This window comes from Pseudopipra pipra, chromosome 1 (genome assembly GCF_036250125.1).
Source record: "Pseudopipra pipra isolate bDixPip1 chromosome 1, bDixPip1.hap1, whole genome shotgun sequence".
NCBI lineage: Eukaryota > Metazoa > Chordata > Aves > Passeriformes > Pipridae > Pseudopipra > Pseudopipra pipra.
Genome location: NC_087549.1, coordinates 2,874,155 through 2,895,950, shown reverse-complemented (window position 1 = coordinate 2,895,950; position 21,796 = coordinate 2,874,155). Strand labels below are relative to the sequence as shown.

The window sequence follows — 21,796 nt, the reverse complement described above, 5'->3', positions numbered from 1 at the left end:
TCTCACCAGAGAAAGCAGATTGATGGGCAACAGCTCAGCACCAAATGTGCTCCCAACCCCTTCATTGTCACACAGAATCACAGAATCATGGAATGGTTTGGGTTGGAAGGGACCTTAAAGCTCATCTACTTCCAATCCTTATGGGCAGGGACACCTTCCACTGGACCAGGTTGCTCCAAGCCCCATCCAGCCTGGCCTCGAACACTTCCAGGGTTGGGTTATCCCCAGCTTCTCTGGGGAAACTCTTCAATTGCCACACTACTCTCATAGTGAAGAATTTATCCCTAATATCTGATCTAAACCTGACCTCTGTCAGTTTGAAGCCATTCCCCCTTGTCCTGTCACTCCAGGCCCTTGTAAAAGTCCCTCTCCAGATTTCTTGTGCCCACTTCAGGTACTGAAAGGCTACAATAAGGTCACTCCAGAACCTTCTCTTCTCCAGGCTGAACAGTCCCAATTCTCTCAGCCTTTCCTCATGGGAGAGGTTCTCCATCCCTGAAATCATGTCCATGGCTTCCACTGGAAGTCCTTCCCTTTTCCTCCACTTATCCCCCTTCTACTTCCTCCTTGAGTGGTTTGTCCTTAAACAAAAAGTGAGCTCACAATAGATAATTTTAATTTTATTTTTTGTCTCCCAAAAATCCCTACAGGGCATGGTTTAGAAAAAAGTAAAAAAAAAAAAAAGACTAATCCACCACCTGGATGAGGCATCTCTCCCTTTTGGATGGTAAAAATGAAGAGATGTTCAGTCGTGATTAAAAACGGCCTGAGAGATTTTTACCTTTACACATGAGAACACCCAGCTGCATGACATCCAAAAGCTCTAAACAAACCCTTTCTTAATAAATATTTGATCACACAGATCCATTATTTACAGAAAACAAAGAGAGGTTTAAATAAATGTTGTGGCTCAGACCTTGGTGAGGTTAAGTTGCTGCATTCACACAGTTCATTTATCACTTGGACTGGCACTGACTTGAACATCGCTTCCCACAGTAAGCAGCTGTTTTGTAAATGGGCTGCATTAAAATACAGTAAAAAACCATGCACAAACAGAATTTGCTTCAAAATAGAGCACTCTCAAATCTGAAAACTCAGCCTGCTTTTCACAGGGAGCCAGGGAGCAAGGGAAAAAGAAATTAGTTTTATTCCAACCACCTGCTGTTGGGGAAGGGTCTGGAGCACAGGTCTGATGAGGAGTATCTGAGGGAGCTGGGGGGGCTCAGCCTGGGAAAAAGGAGGCTCGGGGGGACCTTGTTGCTCTCTACAACTCCCTGACAGGAGGGTGTAGCCAGGTGGGGATCAGTCTCTTCTCCCAGGCAACAAGTGACAAGTTCAGAGGAAATGGCCTCGAGTTGTGCCAGTGGAGGTTTGGATTGGATATATAGAAAAAGATTCTTCACTGACAGGGTTGTTTAACACTGGAACAGGCTGCCCAGGAAATTGGTAGAGTCACCATCTGTGGAGGCATTTAAAAAACATCAAGATGTGGTGCTTAGTGACATGGTTTAGTGGTGGACCTGGCAGTGCCGGGTTAATGGTTGGACTGGATAATCTTAGAGGTCTCATCCAGCCTAAATGATTCAATGATTCAATTGAACTGTTGAAAGCACTGCCCCAAACAGCCTTGTTTGCTGCCCAGACCATGCTGCTAAGATAAATGGAGCCTGAAAGAAGGGGCAGATACGTAGCAAAAAGCTGTTTCAAGGCTCTGTAGCAATACAGACTGTGTGGGGACACATCTGACAGAAAATACAGGGAAACATCCTTATGTGGTAGGTTTTGAGCAACCTGGGCATGGAAATTAGTGAGATCATTATAAGGGAATGGACTGTTTGAGGCAGCAGTGATGCTGGAAACCATTCTTCAAAAGGAGAGGAGTGGGAGGTTGCAATGGAGAGCAGAAATGAAAAAAAAAATATGGCTTAATGGGAGAGGGAAGGAGGGGAATAAAAATAAGTGCTATGGAAGAGAAAATGCTTTGAAATTGAAGAAATTCCATTTGAGGGAGAAGCACACAGAGATGCCCCTGAGGTGAGCTGGTGTGTTGCTGAGAAACACAAAGCAAGGGTCTGCAAATTGGTTGGGTTTTGAGAGATTCAAGCAATTTGGGAGGGTCTTCTTTTCCCAACTGGAGTTCATGGTACAGAATCAGGAGGACTCTGGATGGTAGCAAAGTTTCCTTCTGCTGCTGAAGAGGGGGATTAAGGCTCAGTTGTGGAATTAAACAGTCACTTCAGTGATGGCTTTTGCTTGGAGTCCTTACAGAGCTCCGGGTTCCTGTTGCAGCTTTAATTCAGCTCCCATCACTTTCACAGGCAGAAACTGCCAGAGGAAAGAATAGCTTCATGATCCCCCAAATAAAACTTCCAAGTGCTAATTATCTAAAGAAGAAGCAAATTCAGTCATGCTGTCAGTGGTGACAGACACAGACAAGCAACAGCACCATGAGGTTGGTTGTATGAGCTGCACCTTAGACTGTCATTTCACCTGTCATGAATGTGCCATATGAGCATCCAGCCCTTTCTTGTCCTTGGAGATCACAGCATTACAGAATCACAGAAATATTTATTTTGGAAAAGACCTCTGAGATCACCGAATCCAAACTTTGACTGATCATCTCCTTGTCACCCAAACCATAACACCAAGTGCCACGTCCAGTCACTTTTTTAACATCTCCAGGTCTGGTGACTCCACCACCTCACTGGGCAGCCTGTTCCAATGTTTGACACCCCTTTCTGTGAAGAGGTTTTCCCTCAACCTCTTCTCATATGATTTCCTCTCCAGACCCTTCCCCAGCTCCATTGCCCTTCTCTGGACACGCTCCAGCACCTCAATGTCTTTCTTGAAGTCAGGAGCCCAGATTAAGGAGCTGTATTTGCATCAAGATATTCCAATCACGTTGGTCCACCATGGCTTTGCAGCATGTTGGATGACTCCTGCATATGTCAGGGTGCAACTCCATAATGTTGTGGTGCTAATTGGCTGTTAATTTTAAAACTAGGCTTTAAAACAATTTCATGGCATTGAAAGACATGGTCTTAGGGCATATCCACAGCAAAAAGGAGAAAAAAAAATTTCATTATCACAATATTTATAACACGTCAGAAAATTTCAAAGACTATGAGAAGGTGATTTTTGGAACTCAAATTTTCTTTTGTTTTTTAAAACACCAACGAGTTATTTGTGCAAAAATTGAAGCCAGTTCTTTTTTTGGTGGTCCCCAAGAGATAAGATCCCTGCAAATGTCACAGATTTATAAGGCTTTTTTCCTTAAAGCTCCAGCCTTCAAAGGGCCCCTCTCTGCATCCATGAAAGCCAGACCCAGGAACTGCTTCTTTACAGGGAAAACCCTAATTGTTCTTGGACCACACAGCTGAGTCACTGAACTGCTGTTTGCCTTTGCCCTGCCAGGGAATACAAATCAGCTTGACTTCCACAGATGTAGGGAAGGAAAGCAACCAGCATCAACCAAAGCAACACAAGCAGCTCTTCCAAAACAAATTAGCTTCAACAGTCAGCACAGAATCCTTCAGTCAGTGTGGCCAAGCTGAATTTAGGCCAAACTTTGCATAAAATAGAGTAACTGGTTTAGTAATTATCTGTGGAGTCTGAGTTGTTTTTTTTTTTCTTCCTCTCAATCCATCTGCAGAAGTTTTGAGACACCAGAGCAAAGTGAAACTGCTCATCTCCTTTAGTGATGTTCAGCCCACCTAAACTAACCTCAAAGGCAGCTACTGAGACTGTTGGGTGTCTAGATATTCCCTTTTTTCCAATAAAGCAGTAGGTGATAGGCACGGGATTCATTTTCCCTTGAAATATTTGTGGTGTAATTAATATTCTTGCACTTTTTAGACAAAAGAGAGAGCAAAATGTCCAGAGAATCAGCCATGAGACCTATCTATGTCAGACATCTCCCATGGGATAAGTCATATTCTGAAAGCAATTCCTCCTCCTGGTAAAGGGAGTTCAGACACTTGGACACACATTTCTCCACCAAACACACTCATATTTGCTCCCATAAATCCCTATCTGCCAGAGAGCAATTTGACCCATGTCAAAATCAGTGGTTTAAGATGGGTGGGATGAATCATTTTCTCTGGGGCATGGACAGGGAAATTTCATGAGACAAACTGGTCCATTGGGATTTAATAGAAAGGGTCATAATTTCTGCTCAGGGCCCAGGGGATATGAGACCCTCACTGGAAAGAAAGGCACTGAAGCAAGTCTAGTGCAGGAGATTATTTCTCCCGGTTTCTCCCTGCCAGATTTGTTTGCTTCTCAGTCATTACTCAAACTCAAATTTTCCTGTGGAAGTAGGACAGCAAACACTAACTGTCAAGTTTCTGTGACCAAAAGGGTTTTCATATGGAATAAGGACTTTGTTCCTCTGCTCCTATATCAATATCCAACACTTACTCTTTAATCTTCATTTTGACTCTGTGTGTTCCTACAGATAATGCAGTGGCCCAGCTTAACTGTTACTGTAGTAAAAACAAGTTTAAATACAAACAACTATTCTGTGATGATAATTTAAAATGAAGGAAAAAAAATCTGCTAATAATAATTAAAAAAAAATATTCCACAGCTCTGACAGCTCCCACTAAACCTTTTGGAGTTTAAACCAAAAAATAATAAATAAATCACTACTGTTAGCACACAGAAGAAAGGTACTCAGCAAGAAGATATTGACATTTATTTAAACATTTCTATCATTTCAGAGAACCTAAATGCCTGATTTTGTACTAGTTAAGGAAAAACTGTTAACTGATGCTTTGTTACAATAATGTGCAGGTTGGGAGTGGTGCTCCAAGCTGTATTGTTGAAGTGACTGCAGGAATTATATGCAAAAATTATGTTAAATAACCAGCCACTTAATCTTTACTCCTGACAGAGATCCCTTCATTAAGGTCTACAGCAGGTCTTAAGCTTGAATGCTTCAGCAATGTTGACATTTCTGATTTCTCAATTTATGTACACATTTGTTGATAGACTCGTAAAAATACTACTTACACACACACACATTTATGTACATATAAATAGGAATAAATAAAAAATGTATGTCAGCCAGGCTGCATTTACAGGGTAATCACACTGTAGCATGAGTAACAGCTAAATATACTAGTGAAGTAGTAGTTTAACAAAAGAAGAAAAACTCAGTAAGCTTTGAAAAACAGCCTGTGCTTTTGATCCTTGACAAGTGCAGGGGGAATTTCCAGTGTATAAAGCCATGGCAGGTCCCTTACAAACAGTTCACCCACAGGGCCATCTGGCTGATCGTCCTCCCAAACCCATCCCAAATATTTCTAAAGCAGCCAAAACCAGACACACCACCCAGAAGGGTGACCTGTACTCACACTGTGTTATCCACAGGGATGTAGGTGGTATCAACATTAATTCCCACAGAAGCCTTTGAGGGCTGTGAGATCAGGGCCCTACGGAGACAGTGTCCCTTTGGATGTAAGATGAGCAGATAGCATGGCACATAAAAGATGAGGCATCATAGGCAGTTTGACCAACCCCAGGCAGCAGGCCAGGGCTTGAAGTCACAAAAGCTTCACTTCCTTTTCTGTTCACATCTCAGAAGGCCTCATGAAAGAGCTGATTTTACACATGTTCGACTCCTGATTCTCACCCAGCAGTGTACAGGGAACTTACCTGTGCTCTGCAGGAGGTCTGGATTGCACGTTTTCTTTAGCAGCTGAATTTTCCTAAGTGATATTTGTCTATATGGGTTTCTATCAAGGGCAAGAGAGACACTGAAGTGTTTTCCTGCACATACCAGCCAGTACCTATTTATGTCCTTAGTGGGGGTTGACTCACTAAAACTGGTTCTATCTTCACTTTGATCAACATATCTGAGGAATAAAGGGCCTCCTAACTGGGCAGGCTATTTCAGCATCTCCTGCTGGCTGAAGAAAGCAGCTCCTTCAGACTGTGTTGCTTTCATTTTCTGCCTGACTACTCTTTGACCTTCTCAGCCAAAGTCATCATTAAGTCATTTGCAGCTCTGCGATCAGCTCTACAGTCAGGTCAAGTATTAAATTCATTCTGGTCTCATTTTAGACTTCATGTGGTACATAACAAGTTATTTTCAAAGCAAATGCAGGATTACATTCAGGGTGACATGCATTATCTTGAATACATACATATACATTTAAAACCAAAACAGAGCTGAAGACCACACTTATTTTCTGCAATATCAAAGTTCTACAAAGTTGCTCTTATCACTCACATTTTGCAAAATACATTTCACTAGTAAATGAGCTGTAGATAATTTTAAAATCACTTTACATCAGAGTAAAATGCCTTTGGCTCTCACTCCTTTGGTCTAGAGGTTTGCCCCAGATCTTCAGAATTCATTGTGTCCAAGGGCCAACAAGGAGGCATTATGTACTTTCATGGACCTCAGCTATATTTTGCCAAAACAAGACTCCAGATACATGAAAATCACCAGTTGATGGTTGAGGAAAAAAGGAAACTCAAGAGTTTTTGTTCCATCAGTCCAATCCAGGCAATAACAATTTTTTCTTTGTTCACGCCCCAATCCCTTTTTATCCCTAGGAAGCACTAACTGTAACCATCCAAGAGTTCTTTCTGGTCAAGCCATTTTCAAAAAGATTAATGTTTGTGAGTGTGTTTTATTCTTGCTCCAATGAAGAAAAAAAAACCCAATTCACAAAAAAGACCCTCAAATTGCCTTTAAAAAGTGCTGAACACCATCCCCACAGCCATTATTCTCCAACCACATCATGTTGTTTGACAGCTCAGTTGTTTTTGTAAAGGACTGTTGCCTGATTATAGGGAAACACTCCAAACAGAAGCACATCTACACTGAAATGATGTGCTTTTTATGACATCTTTCCAAGAACAACAGCAGCTAATTGTTGACTTTCCTACTGGGAAATGTCTGTTTAATATGCAGATTTCCTAATGACTACTCTAAAGCTAATTGTCTGTGCTACTGTAATTTAATCATATATATTTATATATATATAAAAAGTTCAGCTCTTACTTAGAATATGGTTTATCATCTTTCCAGGTAGCACAAATGCAACACAGCCAATGTGCCATGTGGTTCACAGCTGCCAAGTGTTCTCTTTATTTTAAATATTATTACTAAAAAATATATATCTATATAAAATATAATATTACATATATATATTAAATATTAATTTAAATATCATTACTGAAATCCACAGGGCTTTTTTAGACCCACTTACTTGGTGCTGACTGGCTTTTGCCAACTGCTCATTGGCTGAGTCTACGTTAGAAGACGCCGTCTCAATGTTGGCTTCAATACTATCTGGAAATTAAGACAATAGAAGATAATCACAGGGTACAAACCTAAAACAAAGACTTTATACCAACAGCAATTCAGCAATTTACTCCTGGGCATAAAAAGAGAAGCAGCCTCTTGTTTGGGAACTGCAGCACTGCAGGGAAGTGGCGACAACACCCATTTTGGTGAGTACCCAACCCACCAGCTGGGCAGGAGGACTGACAGCTCTCCATGTGTCCCCTGGCAGGATGGAGGGGGGACAATGGAGAGCTGTCATTCCCACTGAAATCCACGGGGAGAACGACAGGGCATTCAAAGGAAAGCAGCTCAAGCCTGATAAATCTACTATATTAAATTATAAAAGGCCCATGGCAGATTGTACCTGGAATTATATTGATATTATAGCTCAGGGTAAGATGTCTCTGGGCACACAGGGGGTGTTGACCATCCCCAGGTGTCTGGACTTGATCAAATCACTTTGCACAATATCCCAGTCCATGGAGAGCAAGTCTCTGGTGTGCAATTCATCCCAAACTACAACAGTTGATCAGATTAAACAAACCACAACCCAAACTCCCGGACCACATTCCCAAACTGCAAGGGAGGTCAGTATGGATGGCTCAGATTAGGACTCATTGCCTAAAAGTAAGGCAGAAAAATTTCACCCTATGTTGCTAGGCCTGGCATTGGGGAAGCTGGAGGAGCCACGAGGAATCAAAATGAGACTGGAAAAGAACAATTATCCTTGAACATTGCAGCCCACAGCTCCCCACTGCCATCAAACCCAAATAGTAACTTTGACTCCCAACTGTGCTTAGAAAGCAAGACACCTGTGGTATAAAACCTGCCAAAAAGGGCTTGTGTTTCCAGCAAAAATCTTGACAAGCTTGTCCTCTAAGAGAAGTTCAGCCAATAATTTCTGGCCACAATGGAAGAGTATGTGTCCTTGGTCTGATTTTGGGTGGTTTTGAGCAGAAAATACACCATGGAGTACATGAACACGATGGGGAGGAACTCAACCACAGGTAGAAATTTGAAAATAAACTCTAATCCTTAATAAAACTAACAAAAAATTATTCAATTAATGGTATTAGGAGTTGAATTAAGACATGCTACAAAAGATTCAAGTAATTTATTCTTTGGTTTCAAAGGAAAGAACATGAATTAATGTGGCCACTTTTGTGAGGGACAAAGAAATGAGAGTTTGCAGATAAACTGTGGAAAATGGTTCCATTCAGACTTTGACAATTTTGACTCAAACAGTGTTAAAGTCTGTTAATGTAATTATGCATTTGTGATAACTCAAAATAAAATAAAAAAAACCTCAAACAAACAAAGAAAAGAAAAAAAAAAAAAAGAAGAAAAGCAGCAAAACCCCATCAAATCAACAGAAACATGGAATAAACAACTTTAACCCTAACACTTGGAAACCTGGTAAAAGTCTTTTATAACGCCTGGGAGAGATGGTTTCCCGATCCTTTTATTTTAAATTATGTACACTGTAGTGCAGAAGAAAAAATCTATGTGGTCATACCCTTTTATAGATCGATTTAACATCATTTTATTTGCTATATCCAATGCTTCTAAAAACACTTTCATTAAGACTTTAACACCACGGTCTTTGGTTGGCATCACTGACCTCTGCTCAAATGCTTTCCTTACAGTCAGGATTCAGCAGGAAGGGATCAAAAGGCCTCTTAGGAATTCATCCTCTGTCTATGAAGATATTAAAATCCTCTTCTACAGAGCCTTGGAAGAGCTACATCCACACACGTGCACATATCGGTGTGACAGCCTTGAAGAGCTTCCAGTACTGCACTGAGCTGAAGGCATTTCTAGGAAAGTGTCTGATTTTTCATTCCAATGCCAGCAAAACCAAACAAAAAACTAAAACAAACACTCAAACAAACAAACAAAAAACTCCAAAAAAAGATGTTCTGAATTATTAAAATGATGAACAAAATCACAAATGGCACAGGGTCATGGAATCATGGAATGGTTTGGGTTGGAGGGGACCTTAAAGATCATCCAGTTCCAACCCCCTGCCACAGGCAGGGACACCTTCCACGAGACCAGGTTGCTCCAAGCCACATCCCATCTGGCCTTGGACACTTCCAGGGATGGGGCAGCCACAGCTTCTCTGGGCAACCTGTGCCAGGGCCTCTCCACCCTCACAGGGAAGAATTTCTTCCTTATATTTAATGTACAATTACCCTCCTTTGACTTAAGGCCATTCCCCCTTGTCTTATCACGACCTGACCTTGCAATAGTCCCTCTCCAGCCTTCTTGTAAGTCCCCTTTACGCACTGGAAGCTTCTCTTCTCCAGGCTGAACATCCCCAACTCTCTCAGCCTGTCTTCACAGGAGAGGTGCTCCAACCCTGGGATCATCTTGGTGGCCTCCTCTGGCCTCATTCCAACAGCTCCACGTCTTTCCTGTGTAGCAGCACTGCAGGTGTTCTGCTCACAAGAGCAGAGCAGAGGGGGAGAGTCCCCTCCCTCGACCTGCTGCCCACTCTGCCTTTGATGCAGCCCAGGACACAACTGGCTTTCTGGGCTGTGAGTGTACATTGTTGGGTCATGTGGAGCTTTTTGTCCACAAACACCTCCAAGTCTTTCTCCCCAGGGCTAGTCTTGATCCATTCTCTGCCCAACCTGTCCTTGTGCTTGGAATTGCCCCAGGGTCTACTACCACAAAGAGGTGTGCATGAAAAACTAGGTGCTTTTTGAAATGTGGCAGACAGATTTCAACCTGTCCCATCACTGCACGCTCTTGTAAAAAGTCCCTCTTCATCCAAAATTAAGAATATATCCCGATGGAACACTTGTTAATGTCAAAAGCACAAAGTCTGACCATGGCTTTGGGCTACAAAATAGAACTACATGTTTTAACATAATTTTTGATGGGGTTTGGAAGGGATGAATTTGGGAAATTTGGAAGGAGTGTGGGAAATGTGCTGAACATCTTAACGACTGCCTAATCAAAGTACAGAACTTGCAAGTGTATAATATTTCCCAGGATCTAAGTGCAGACACCCTTCACTGCTCAATGCCTCTTAAAACCTGATTGGCCTCAGAAAATTAATCATTCAGGCATAGAGGAGCTACAGAGGAGAAATTTGTGATATATATCCTTCTAAAACAAGAGTAATCTGTCTGTGCTTCTCTTGGGGCAGGAGGAAATCACAGAAGCAGCTTAATTTAGCTTCCTTAAAAGGCCCTCCAGAGGAACTCAACGCTTTCTGCTGCCTGCAGGGAGGCCTGAGGAGATTTGCCTTCCTTAGATAAAATTAAACACTGTGAACGCCCCCTTAGTGCTGCCTGGAATGGGATAATCAGATCTTGTGCACTGTGTTTTGCAAATATCACTGATGTTTTCCCAACACAGGCTTTTCCAAGTAGGATGGACGTGTGTTCCATGTTGTTTATGAGCTGATGGGATGTTACAGGGAGAAGTTGGACCCTGGTGGCCCTGCCTCTGCTCACTTGTTCTCCCAGTGGGGGAATACCAGCCTTGGAATAAGCAAACCTCCCATTTAAATTCTATTTTTGAAGCAAGTTGTAATCCTGAGGCACAGGGGAAAAATTAAAACAAACAAAACCCCCACCAAAACAGCTCTAAAACGCCATAAAAATGAGATATAAATATGTAAAGCAATTTAATGAGATATATCTGCTGATTAACACAGGCAGGCAAGGGAGGGAAAGAGAATTTGGGCCAAATCGCAAAGAAATAAGCAGTAAATCAATGATGTTAATAAGTCAATGATGAATGTGGCACTGGCAGCTATTTCAGTGAATTTTTGCTGAACTGGTGATGCTTCACAGCTTCACCTTGGCCACTTTGAGGGTCCTTCCAAGGAACTTTGCTTGGGGATGCAGAGTCAAGGGTGGGAGGATCCTTGGTAGACTGAAAAACCTGTTGGAAGGATCTGCCTTTTCCTTTCTCTTTGGCTTTGGTATGAAGTGACAGTGACTTTGTTCCCAAATAAATATGATAATCCAGCCCTGGGGCTGGGATCCCATGACAATTTTCTGTCTTCAGACTGTGATGGCAAAATTATGGTACAGTTTGAAAGCAGAAACCTTAAGGAGTTGTGATCACCATTTGAGTAAACTGAAGGACAGGGCTGCACCAAAGCAGATCGTGGTTGCAAACAAATACACCAAGGAATTAGGAAAATATTTATAATTTTTCATCTAAACCACAGTCTTGCAATAGGAGCAGTGAAGGTAACAGAGCCATCCAGCTTTTAGATGCAATTTGATATGATTTTATGTCACACAGAGACAGAAATAATGATGACTCCAAGAAGTATCTTTCAACCCCCAGGAGCTATTTACCTGTCTCCTGAGATCAACCCTTCTAATGACCAACAGTTGGAGTCTTACATATGAAATTACTGGAGTGACCTTGGCTGGAGTGGGGGTTCTGCCCTGATTTACCAGGGAATCACCCCCATCACCTGAGTCTTTACAGCAGCAACAGTGGATTGGTTCCACAAGGCAGAGCTTCAGTAAAACCACTTGAAAGGCAGGCAAGTGAGCTCGTGAATGAGAATTTTAAAATGCTCCCACTTGGCAGAAACCAAAATGGGCCCCTTCAGGTTTCATAGTATGCTTTTATTTTTAGCACTTTAATAAGCTTAACCCTCTTTTATCGTTACAACTTCTGGCTAAAAATAATCAATATAACACACTGAGAAGCACAATAAAAAGAAGAAGAGGAAAAAAGGAGTATTTTGGTAATGCATAAAGGTTTCTTTCCTAATTAAAAGCCAAGTTTGGAGGGGAATTGCTTTCAGTGTGAAAATGAATTTTGCCCATTCGAATTGCCGTGCACTTGGAAAGTTTTAAGTGAGTTTCATTCCACGAACAAAAGACCCTCAGGCTGAGCACAGGCAGAACTTTAGATGTTAAGGGGAGGGAAAACTATGACAATTCTTCCACAGTGAAGTTAAAAATGGCTTAGGGTTAGTCATTTGCAAACTTCAGTGTAAACATCGAGTTAGAAATTCTGCACACGAGAGGACTTATAAAATAATCGTGCTCCTATGTTAAACTCAGGCTAAATGGGTCACACTGGCTTAGACTGGTGCAATGAAACACAATTTTCAGCTCTGTGAGTCATCAGGAGCTGTGGTTATTGCTTCCAACAGAAAGCAGAGAGAACCCAAGTTCCTTTTTGATTTCAGCAGAGCTCTAATTCTGCCATCCAGCCACACATCACGACCCTCAGAGGGAAGGACTGAGGCACTGAACAACCTCACACCATCATTCCCCAAGCAGGCTTGGAAAGGCTGTTTAAACCACCCTAAAATGTCATAACCAACTCTTCCTGTTGGTTTTCTTCAGCCAAAAGCCCAAAGCCCCCGGCCTGTATGAATAAAAAGTGGGTCCAAGGCAGTGGCCGAACACCAGCATAAATTTACAACACTTTTTCTCTTCTGAATGATTTATACTGTCCTTGAGACGCAGCTTGGAAATGTCAAGTGTCTGCTACATATGTATGCACTGAAAAATGGTACTGCCCTGCCAGGGGTTTGCCATGACTGCCAGGGTGTGCCTCCCAGGGATTTAAAATTCAAACAGTGCCCTGTGTGGATCTGTTGGAAAATAGCACGTCCTGTCAGGGAATAAGGCACCTCACATCATCTGCTCTGTGCTGAACGGCACAGTGCAGAAATATCAGGGGTTTAGCAGATGTAAAACAATTTACTGTTCTTTCTTACAGAGACAAGTGGCCTCTCAGGTATCAGGATACCACAGGAGAAGAGTATCCTGAGGGTGTGGGAAGACTGTCCTGGGGCTGTGGGTATGGACCCTGCCCTCACTGACCAGTGCACACTTGCAGATACCTATCCAAGGTGTTTATAGTTCTCATATGGTTTTTGCTAATCCCAGGCTCTAGTTTTAAACCCACAAAATTTGCACGTGAGGATATTGTATCATGGCAACAGACATAATTCACATTTATTTTTTCCATTTCCTTCTATTTCTGCTTCAAAAAAGGTATTTCAATAAGAGATTTTTTTGGCAAAGAAATTTATGGGTGTGTCAGATTTATTTTTTCCCCAAAATAATCTCTCAAAGTACAGAGCAAAAGAGCTCAAATAGCTTTGATTTGGAAATTCCAGATACTTGTCCGTATCATACCCTTTCTTTTCATAGAAGTATGGAATCATGGAATGGTTTGGGTTGGAAAGGACCTTAAAGATCATCTCATTCCACCCCCCCTGCCATGGGCAGGGACACCTTCCACCATCCCAGGTTGCTCCAAGCCCCATCCAACCTGGCCTTGGGATGGGGAATCCACAACCTCTCTGGACAACCTTTCCCTTGTGATTTACACTCAACATATTTTTTTTTTAATTCTGTAAGACATCCAAATTAAAGAAAACATTATTTCAAACTGCAATAAAATATGTTTCTTTAAACTTACAATTAAAAAAGGAAGTAAAGATCGAAACTATATTTTCTTTTCAAATCCAGCTCATGAATTGGCACAGTTTAGCTAAATCCTTAATTTAATTTGCATGCAGTATTTTTTAGAAGTCCAGTTCTGTCTGCAATTAACACAAAACTCACTTCCCATCACATTGCTGAGTGCATAAGTTATCAAGTCCTACAGCTCAGTCTTCTGATGAAGTCTCAGTCTGAGTTTGTCACAGGAATAAATTTGACAGAAATAAATATATATTATTTCTGCTTACTGTCTTGGAAAGATCATCTCTTTTACCTAGAAAGAAAGGTCACTGATATTTCCATCTTGCTTGACCTCTTCTGCTTTCCATGGCTCATTTGATTTACTAAACCTGCTCAAGTCCTGCTTCCCAAACAGTCTGGTTGTGGCAAAGTATTCACCTCCCAGCAGAAAAAAAACGATCACCTGGGCAGCTTCTGCATTTATGACATTTACTGCTCAACTGCAGCATTATTAGGAACTGTGAGCACAACAGTTCGAACTTCCCAAAAATTACTTTGGATAAATTGATGCGAGAAGAATCCCACTGGTGGCAATAAACCTCGCAAAAGGAAGAGCTTTGTTTCTTGTACAAAATTAGCTGGCTCATTAACTGTAATTATCCCAGCCCAATCACATTATGAGGGTCAAAAATGGAAACAAACACAGCAGACAAATCTTTAGGCAAAAGTGAATTTGCAAGTGTAGAGTCACCCATTATTCTTCGCCTGATAAAGCAGCACGTGCTGATGTACCAAATGCACTGCCAAATGTAAAAGTCCTCACACAAGGGATGACACAAAAGCTCACACTCACAGAGAGCAGGAACAGGAGAGAAACACAAAAGTTCATTCATTGTTTTTTGTGTTGCCTGTTATTTAGGGTAAAATGAGTCGGTCAGAGATCACAGCAGTCCAAACCTGACTCCAGCAACTCAGTCACAGCAGTGGTCACCAAATGGGGCTTACACAAAACTGAGCCCCTCACAGGCCATTTAGAACTGTCCAAAACCAAGGACATGTGAAAAGTTGTGGAGGCCACGACTGCTGCAGTCCAGACAAACGGGGAGAGCAAGGTCAGTGGTGTAAAAAACACCACAGAATCAGAAAACCACAGAATGGTTTGGGTTGGAAGAGACCTTAAAGATCATCTTGTTCCAACCCCTTGCCATGGGCAGGGACACCTTCCACTAAACCAAGGTGCTCAGAGACCTGTCCAACCTGGTCTTGAACATTTCCAGGGATGGGGCAGCCACAGCTTCTCTGGGAAATCTGTGCCAGTGACGCAGTGACCATGACCTTCAAGGCAGTTAAGGGTAGTAACACTGTCCAATTGCAGCAGCTGAGGTAGTTTGCAATAAAGCTTTGTTACACTTAGGTGGCAGAACAACAAAGTGATTACAGGGAATATACCAAAGATGAACAAAGAAATTGGAAGTTTCTTGAGAAGTGCAATAGGTCATCCCTGAAACACCCCAGTGCACCCTTTCTTCATGGGCTGTGCTCTGTACCCACATGGAACTCCATGTCTTCACAAGTGGCTGAAAGGAAGGCAGCCAAGATTTCCAAATTCCTCAGGAACCAATAAGACATAAATGTAGCCAATCCCATGACAGCCTCCTCTGAGATCACTTAGGAAACTTCACCAACTGAGAGACTTTGCAGACCCCATTCAACTGAACGTTGATATTAAAGCTGTTCCACTCAGGTATTTAGGGACTATTCTCAGGAAGTGTTAATTTTCTGCAGATGTCCCAGCTGAGACACGTAACTCATGAGGGTTTAGTTAAGGATCCAGCTGAGAGATTTCCCAGCCTGGTTTTCAGTTTGTGTGTCTGAAAACAGACTCTTGGCTGTGCCATCCAGGCAGCCAGACTGGAGGAGGATGTGCTGATGGGCCCTCCTGACAGTGTTTATGTGTTAAACGAGCCTTCAGGTCAGAATGGCAACAAGGATAAAACAGGCAGCAAAGTGGACTTGATTTCAAGGGGGAAAAAATCAACCAACCAACCAACCAACCAAAAAAACAACCCAAAACTGAAAAACTCTCCCTGTATTCCAAAGCTTCCAAAATAAGCAACTCATTTGCATTCATGCAAATATCTTTTACTCTGAAGGAAATGTATTGTTGTTATTGTCATCATTAGGCAACAAGTGACAATGGGGTGCATCAGTGAATATGAGCACTGCTCAAGGACTGAATATACTGAGCCCATCAAGAGGTTCCTCTGAGACTGAAGGAAAGCACCAGCTGCCATGTCTATACTTCTCCTGTTGGGTCTGTGGGCCCCTGCCTGACAGAGGCCATGTGGAGATATTTAAGTGAGGGAGCACTGACTTTAGATCATGTTAAGAAGTTTCTCCACCCTGTTATTTTCAGATATAAAATGCCCCAACTTCAAGAGTGAAATGAAACCTTAGTAGCACCAAGACCTAAGTCTGGATAAGTATCGGTGGGAAAAGAAAGTCTGAGGAAGTCTTTAGCTTCACACAGCAGGATATTGGTCTGTTCCAGCAAGTCCAGAGGAGGCCACCAGGTAATTAGAGAGATGGAGCACCTCTACTATGAGGACAGGCTGAGAGAATTGGGATTGTTCAGCCTGGAGAAGAGAAGGCTTTGGGGTGACTTAATTGTGGCCTTCAAGTACCTGAAGGGAGCTGCAAGAAACATGGAGAGGGACTTTTTACAAGCGCCTGGAGTGACAGGACAAGGGGGAATGGCTTCAAACTAAAAGAGAGTAGATTCAGATTAGGTATTAGGAAAAATTCTTGACTGTGAGGGTGGTGAGGCCTTGGAAGAGGCTGCTCAGAGAAGCTGTGGATGCCCCATCCCTGGAAGTGTTCAAGGTCAGGTTGGACAGGGCTTGAAGCAATCTGGTCTAGTGGAAGGTGTCCACATCAGGGGGTTTGGAACTGGATGGTCTTGAGGGTCCTTTCCAACTCAATCTGTGGTTCTATGATTCTTTCAGCCAGCGGGTTTTGTTGTGTAAAGATAGATTTGTCTGCATTTGGTCTGGACAAAGAAGGGGAGGATTGGTAAAATACTTCCTGTGTCTGTGCTGTTGTACTTTTAAAATAAGTGCCTGGTATGTGATCTTGGGATCTCTTCCCGTTGTAAGGAGTTGAGGAGGTTATAGATACACCAGCAAAAGTTTGGTTCCAGAACTGTTCAAAAGAGGAAGAAACATGGCTCTTTCAAAAGTTTGAAATGTTTTCAGCACAATATGGGTCTTTCCTTGTGGCTTTGAGAAATGTGATGGAGCTATAAACAGTGAATAAGTGGTGAAGATTGAATCAGAGTAGTTTAGATAAGGGATGTAGGTCTACCTGGTTATTCTGGCATAACTATTACGGTTAATACAGAGGTAGGATGGAAAAATAGCCCTTCTAAAACACAGAACAGCATTTCCTTTTGCTATGGGCACAGATAAATCAATAACTGTGTTATTTGGGTCCTCTTTATTCTCTGTTACAAGACAAACAGGAGCCTACAACAAAAGGACAAATATCCACTTCATCAGGTACCAATATAAGTATTGGCAGCTGTGTTGTTGAGACTTTCTTCAGAGAAACTGGGGATTTAAGGATTCTCTTCTCCCTAAAACAAGTTACAAAACTGATTCCACAGAACTTTGTCTACATATCCCACCATGGGCAATGAAAGTGAAAGCTTGCACATGTAAAATAGTCATGTTCAGTATTAAAATACTGGGAATGTTTCAGACTTCTGATGAACTTACAGTTCAGTTGAGTGGCCATCTATGAGTATGGAAAGTAGTGATTGCTGCTGTAACAACCCCCTCCAACATAATTTACTTCTCACAGTCCCAAGTCCTTAATCCTTGGATACTTTGGCTGAAGGACCCTTGTGCTGCCATGACAGTAAAGTTTGGTGGACATGTCCTCTTCTGGCCATCTGGAGATCTTGACATTTGTACATCAGGTCCCCAAAGTTGTCATCAGTGCACTCCAGAACCTCCTGCAACATTTATGCCCTGATGTCCTTCCACCAGATACTGGGGTGGCTGAAATCCCCCATGAGGACCAGACTCTGTAAATGTGAGGCTGTTCCTATGTGTCTGCAGAGGACACTTTGCCTGTCCTCTTTTTAATCCTGACCATAAGCTCTCCATCAGCTCCTCATCCATTCCCAGGCAGCATCCCATGCACTCCAGCTTCTCCCTCACATAAAGGGCAACTCTTCCTCCTCATCTTCCTTTCCTGTCCTTCCTGAAGAGCCCATATCCCTCCAATTCAACGCTTCATCCTGGGAGCCAACCTGTTCCACCTCCATGATCCCAACAAAATTGCAGCCCTGTAACTTCCCACAGATCTCTAACTCCTCAAGTTTATTCCCCACGCTGTGTGAACTAGCACCCAGGCACTTCAGAGGTGAGCCTCAGCATGTTCAGTTCCTGAAGAGGATTTGGGATATTTGTCTATGACAGAGGTGCTTTGCAGGCATTTCCATGTTCACATGAAGTGCTAGAGGTAACCATGCCCACAATCCCATTTTGATGACTTTGTGAACCCTTCCTGCCACACCACCCCATGTCCTTTTTCCAGCAATCCTGTCTGTTGGTCACCCCTCCCTCCCCCATCATTACTAGTTTAATGTCCTCATTATGAGGTGGATCCCATCTCTCCCAAGAAGCTGCTAATCCCTAAACAGGGTCCCATGGAACCAAAACCCATGTAAACAACACCAATTTACAGCCAATTATTGATTTCACCCATTACTGTCCTCCTCCTTGCACCCTTTCCCCTCATCAGCACCTTGTGTGATGAAGCTGCACAGGGATGTTTTTGCCGAGAACTCCTGTCAGATTGTGTTGGAAGGACTCTGTTTTCTCATAGGTAACCCAATCCACCAACTTGTTTTGGCTTTGAGGGCTTGGACTCACTGATATGGTAAAGCTTAACTAAATATTTGTAGCAAAGATATGCCATGACCAGGAACACAGGGACGGAGTTTATTTGCTGAAGACATAAAATAACAGAGATGTGGTTCCCCGAGTCTGCATTCTATTTCTTCCTTGCATGGCAGAAATTGCTCTCTCCCCAAGGGAGTTTCCTCGATGTGTTCATTAAGGAAATGGCCCATATGCTGGAAAAATTCCTTTTAGGTTTCTGTGAGAAGCATGGATTGCTCTGCCTGTGCCATGCACAGACCAGATAAGCTCTTCCCACAACTCTCCCCTGCTCAGGTGAACCCAGGCAGCGTTTGCTCCACAGCCCTGGGAGCATTTTGCTGAGATGCATGTCCCATATTCCCTGGTTCTGTATCTTCCCTGTGTTTTCTAAACAAGCACACAAAGAGCTTTCATTTCATGCATGTAAGATGGATGCATTAAAAAATGAACCAAGTGACAAAAGAATTGTCTCTTGTCATCACTGAATTTTCACTGTGGGGGTTTCAACTCCCTTTGCCTCCGATTCTTAATCTCACTTTTGTGTAACTTGAATGTCAAAAGATAAACAGTAGGACCCTTCAGCAACTGGTTGGGAAGACGCCCTGACTGGCTGTCAGGATTAAAAGATAGTCCTAAAGAAACCATTAAAAATCTGCTGCAGTGTAAAAGGAGAACAACAAGAGAAGAGCAACAACAACCTTATGCTGTCTCAAAGACAAAATGTCCTACTTAGTCTAACGTCTTCTCACAGGAAAGTTAGTACTGGGGTGGCTTCTATGCATGGGTAACATCTTAAAATAATAAATATTGCCTCAAGAAAAGGAGTTATGAGGATCTTGAAGCTAGCTGATATATGTTGTCATGTCCCTCAGGGCATTAGCATCTGATGTGCTTTTAGAGATGAATCAGGCTCCAAAGTTATCCATGTACAAAAATAAGCTTTCAAAGTAGTATTAAAATAAAAAAAAAAAGATAAAAAATGAGTTTTAAATATAATTTTGATTTTTTTTTTTCCCTGCCCCTGTAAACTGAATTTCTCAGAAGGGTGTAACTACCTCATTTCAGTGCAAAAGAAAATATCTTATGCTAATGTAGACTTGCAAAGGTATGGGCTTGGCAAAAAAATCCAGAGTGATTAATAAACAGCAGAGAAGAGTTTCTTTTATGATCTACATATGGCTGTCTAAGGACTTGATCCTGCTCCCAGGAGCGTCAGCGAGAACTTCAGCTGAATGCTGCAGGTTAGAAATATCCCCACAAATCTTGCTGCTCTGGAGTTTAGGTCCCTCAACCAGCCTTTAGGACTATTAGCTCTCAAATTTGGAAGGAGGCAGTTGCTTCAGAAGCACATACACAAAAAAAGAAATAGAGAAAAAGTCTGATTTTTGTTAAGTTAATCAGAAGAGAGCAGTGACAAAGGTCAGAGGGAGTTGATCCACTGTTTCTTATCTCTCTATTCACAAAAATTGGTGGCTGTCAGTGATGGTCTGCTCTTAAAGATAATACCAGGGGTTCCTCTCTTCTCTTTTCCCAATTTTCTCCTTGAGGAGGGCAACTAATGGGCAGCCACTTCAGACCATGCATATGAGCACATCATGGTACCAGGCTTCTTAGATTTAATTAGACACACCCTGCAACGTGGAATGAAAATTCTATTTGGGAAAATCAAGCTGCTTAATTTTTTCTACCATCATCAATAATCACAACAATAATTGCTACTACTATTGCTTTTTAATTACAGTTCCAGGTAGAAAGGAAGAATTGGATCCCTTTCCAGTTAATGTCATATATTCTTCAGCTTCCTTTTTACAGTCAAAAAAAGGAACAGATTCATCTCCCTGTGAATTGTATTTTATGCTAAATATACCAGCAAATTATCCTTAACACAAGAACCCTATTGCACAGGGCAGTTTGTCACATCAAAACATTTCTGGATGTACGAAATGCCCCAAACCCCAAGGAAAATAATCACAGCATCAACAAAGAGCTGTTCATGAGGGACAATATCACACTGGAGTGGTGGAAGAGGGTAATAAAGCCCATAATTTAAATGTGACACCTACCTATTGCATCTCCTTGCTCATGCACCATGGAGGCCAGGTCTTTAATGATCTGGTTCACATCCAACATGTCACTCTGAAAAGACAGAAAGTCCAATATTAACAAGGAATGGGGAATATCCAAGCATAACAGGTACATTCCACAGTCCAGCTCTGCAAATTAAAACACAAACCCAGAAATCTTTATCCGTGTGGAAGTAAAAGAGAAAGTTATAATGCTCCCACAGTCAATAAAATAGTCCCTTAGAGCCATGGTTTGCTGGATCCAAGTCAACCAGCTGACTCCAGCTTTGTGAAGGAAACAAGTAGAATGATCAGATTTTATGGCTGCTTTTCAGAATTGTGGAGGACTAAGGAAAAACAACAATAAAAACAACAGCAGCAAACAGAGTGTGGATTCTTACACAGGAAAAGGCCATGTTTCAGCACAGCATCCATCTGATAAGATGCTATTCATAAACTGATGGAGATACCATCAAAAACTCACTGAGTTTGAAATCTCATTGGTGAGGCAACAAGGAAAGAGCTGTTTGATTAACAGATTCATTTATATGTTTTCAAGTAGCAAAAAAAAAAAAAAAAAAAAAAAAAGGAGTAACTGGGTTCAGCACTGACATTTTCTCAGTGAAAACACAGTAAATTGCCCATGAGTTTGTTTCCTTCATTTCCGAACACTTATCATATAAAAGAGCAAATGTGAGCATATGTTGACTTCATACGACACTGTCTCTTATAAAAAGAATTAATTTAGCAATAATAGACATAATAATAAAGACACTGCTAAATGCACTAGCAGCACAGCAACATTACCAGAGCAGAAAAACAGACACTCAAAGAGGATGTATTTTTTTTTTAAGCTGTACAAATTAGAGAATCACAGAAACATTAAAATTGGCAGGAACCTCTGGAAATCATTTAGTCCAACACTCCTTCTCAGAGCAGACAATTAAAGCAGGTTGCTCAGGGCCATGTTCCCTTGGTTTTGGCTGTTTCCAAGGATGGAGACTCCATTGTCTGGCAAACAGTGTGTCCATGTCAACCTTGTAGTGGGCAATTCAGCCCTGGATGCTTTCTGAAGCA

General features: G+C 42.0%; 1 protein-coding gene across 5 annotated transcripts in view; it reads right to left on the bottom strand.

Moving 5' to 3' along the window:
* The window catches only part of TSNARE1 (t-SNARE domain containing 1), a 469,040-nt gene that overhangs the window by 163,666 nt on the left and 283,578 nt on the right, over positions 1 to 21,796 (bottom strand). For 4 of the 5 annotated variants that reach the window (XM_064642560.1, XM_064642791.1, XM_064642632.1 and 1 more), the window contains 2 exons: positions 20,720 to 20,792; positions 7,224 to 7,306 (listed from right to left, as the gene is read on the bottom strand). In XM_064642560.1, the coding sequence (XP_064498630.1) occupies positions 7,224 to 7,306; positions 20,720 to 20,792 (156 nt within the window). The remainder of the gene's footprint in view (positions 1 to 7,223; positions 7,307 to 20,719; positions 20,793 to 21,796) is intronic. The other variant, XM_064642873.1, reaches the window with a different exon arrangement.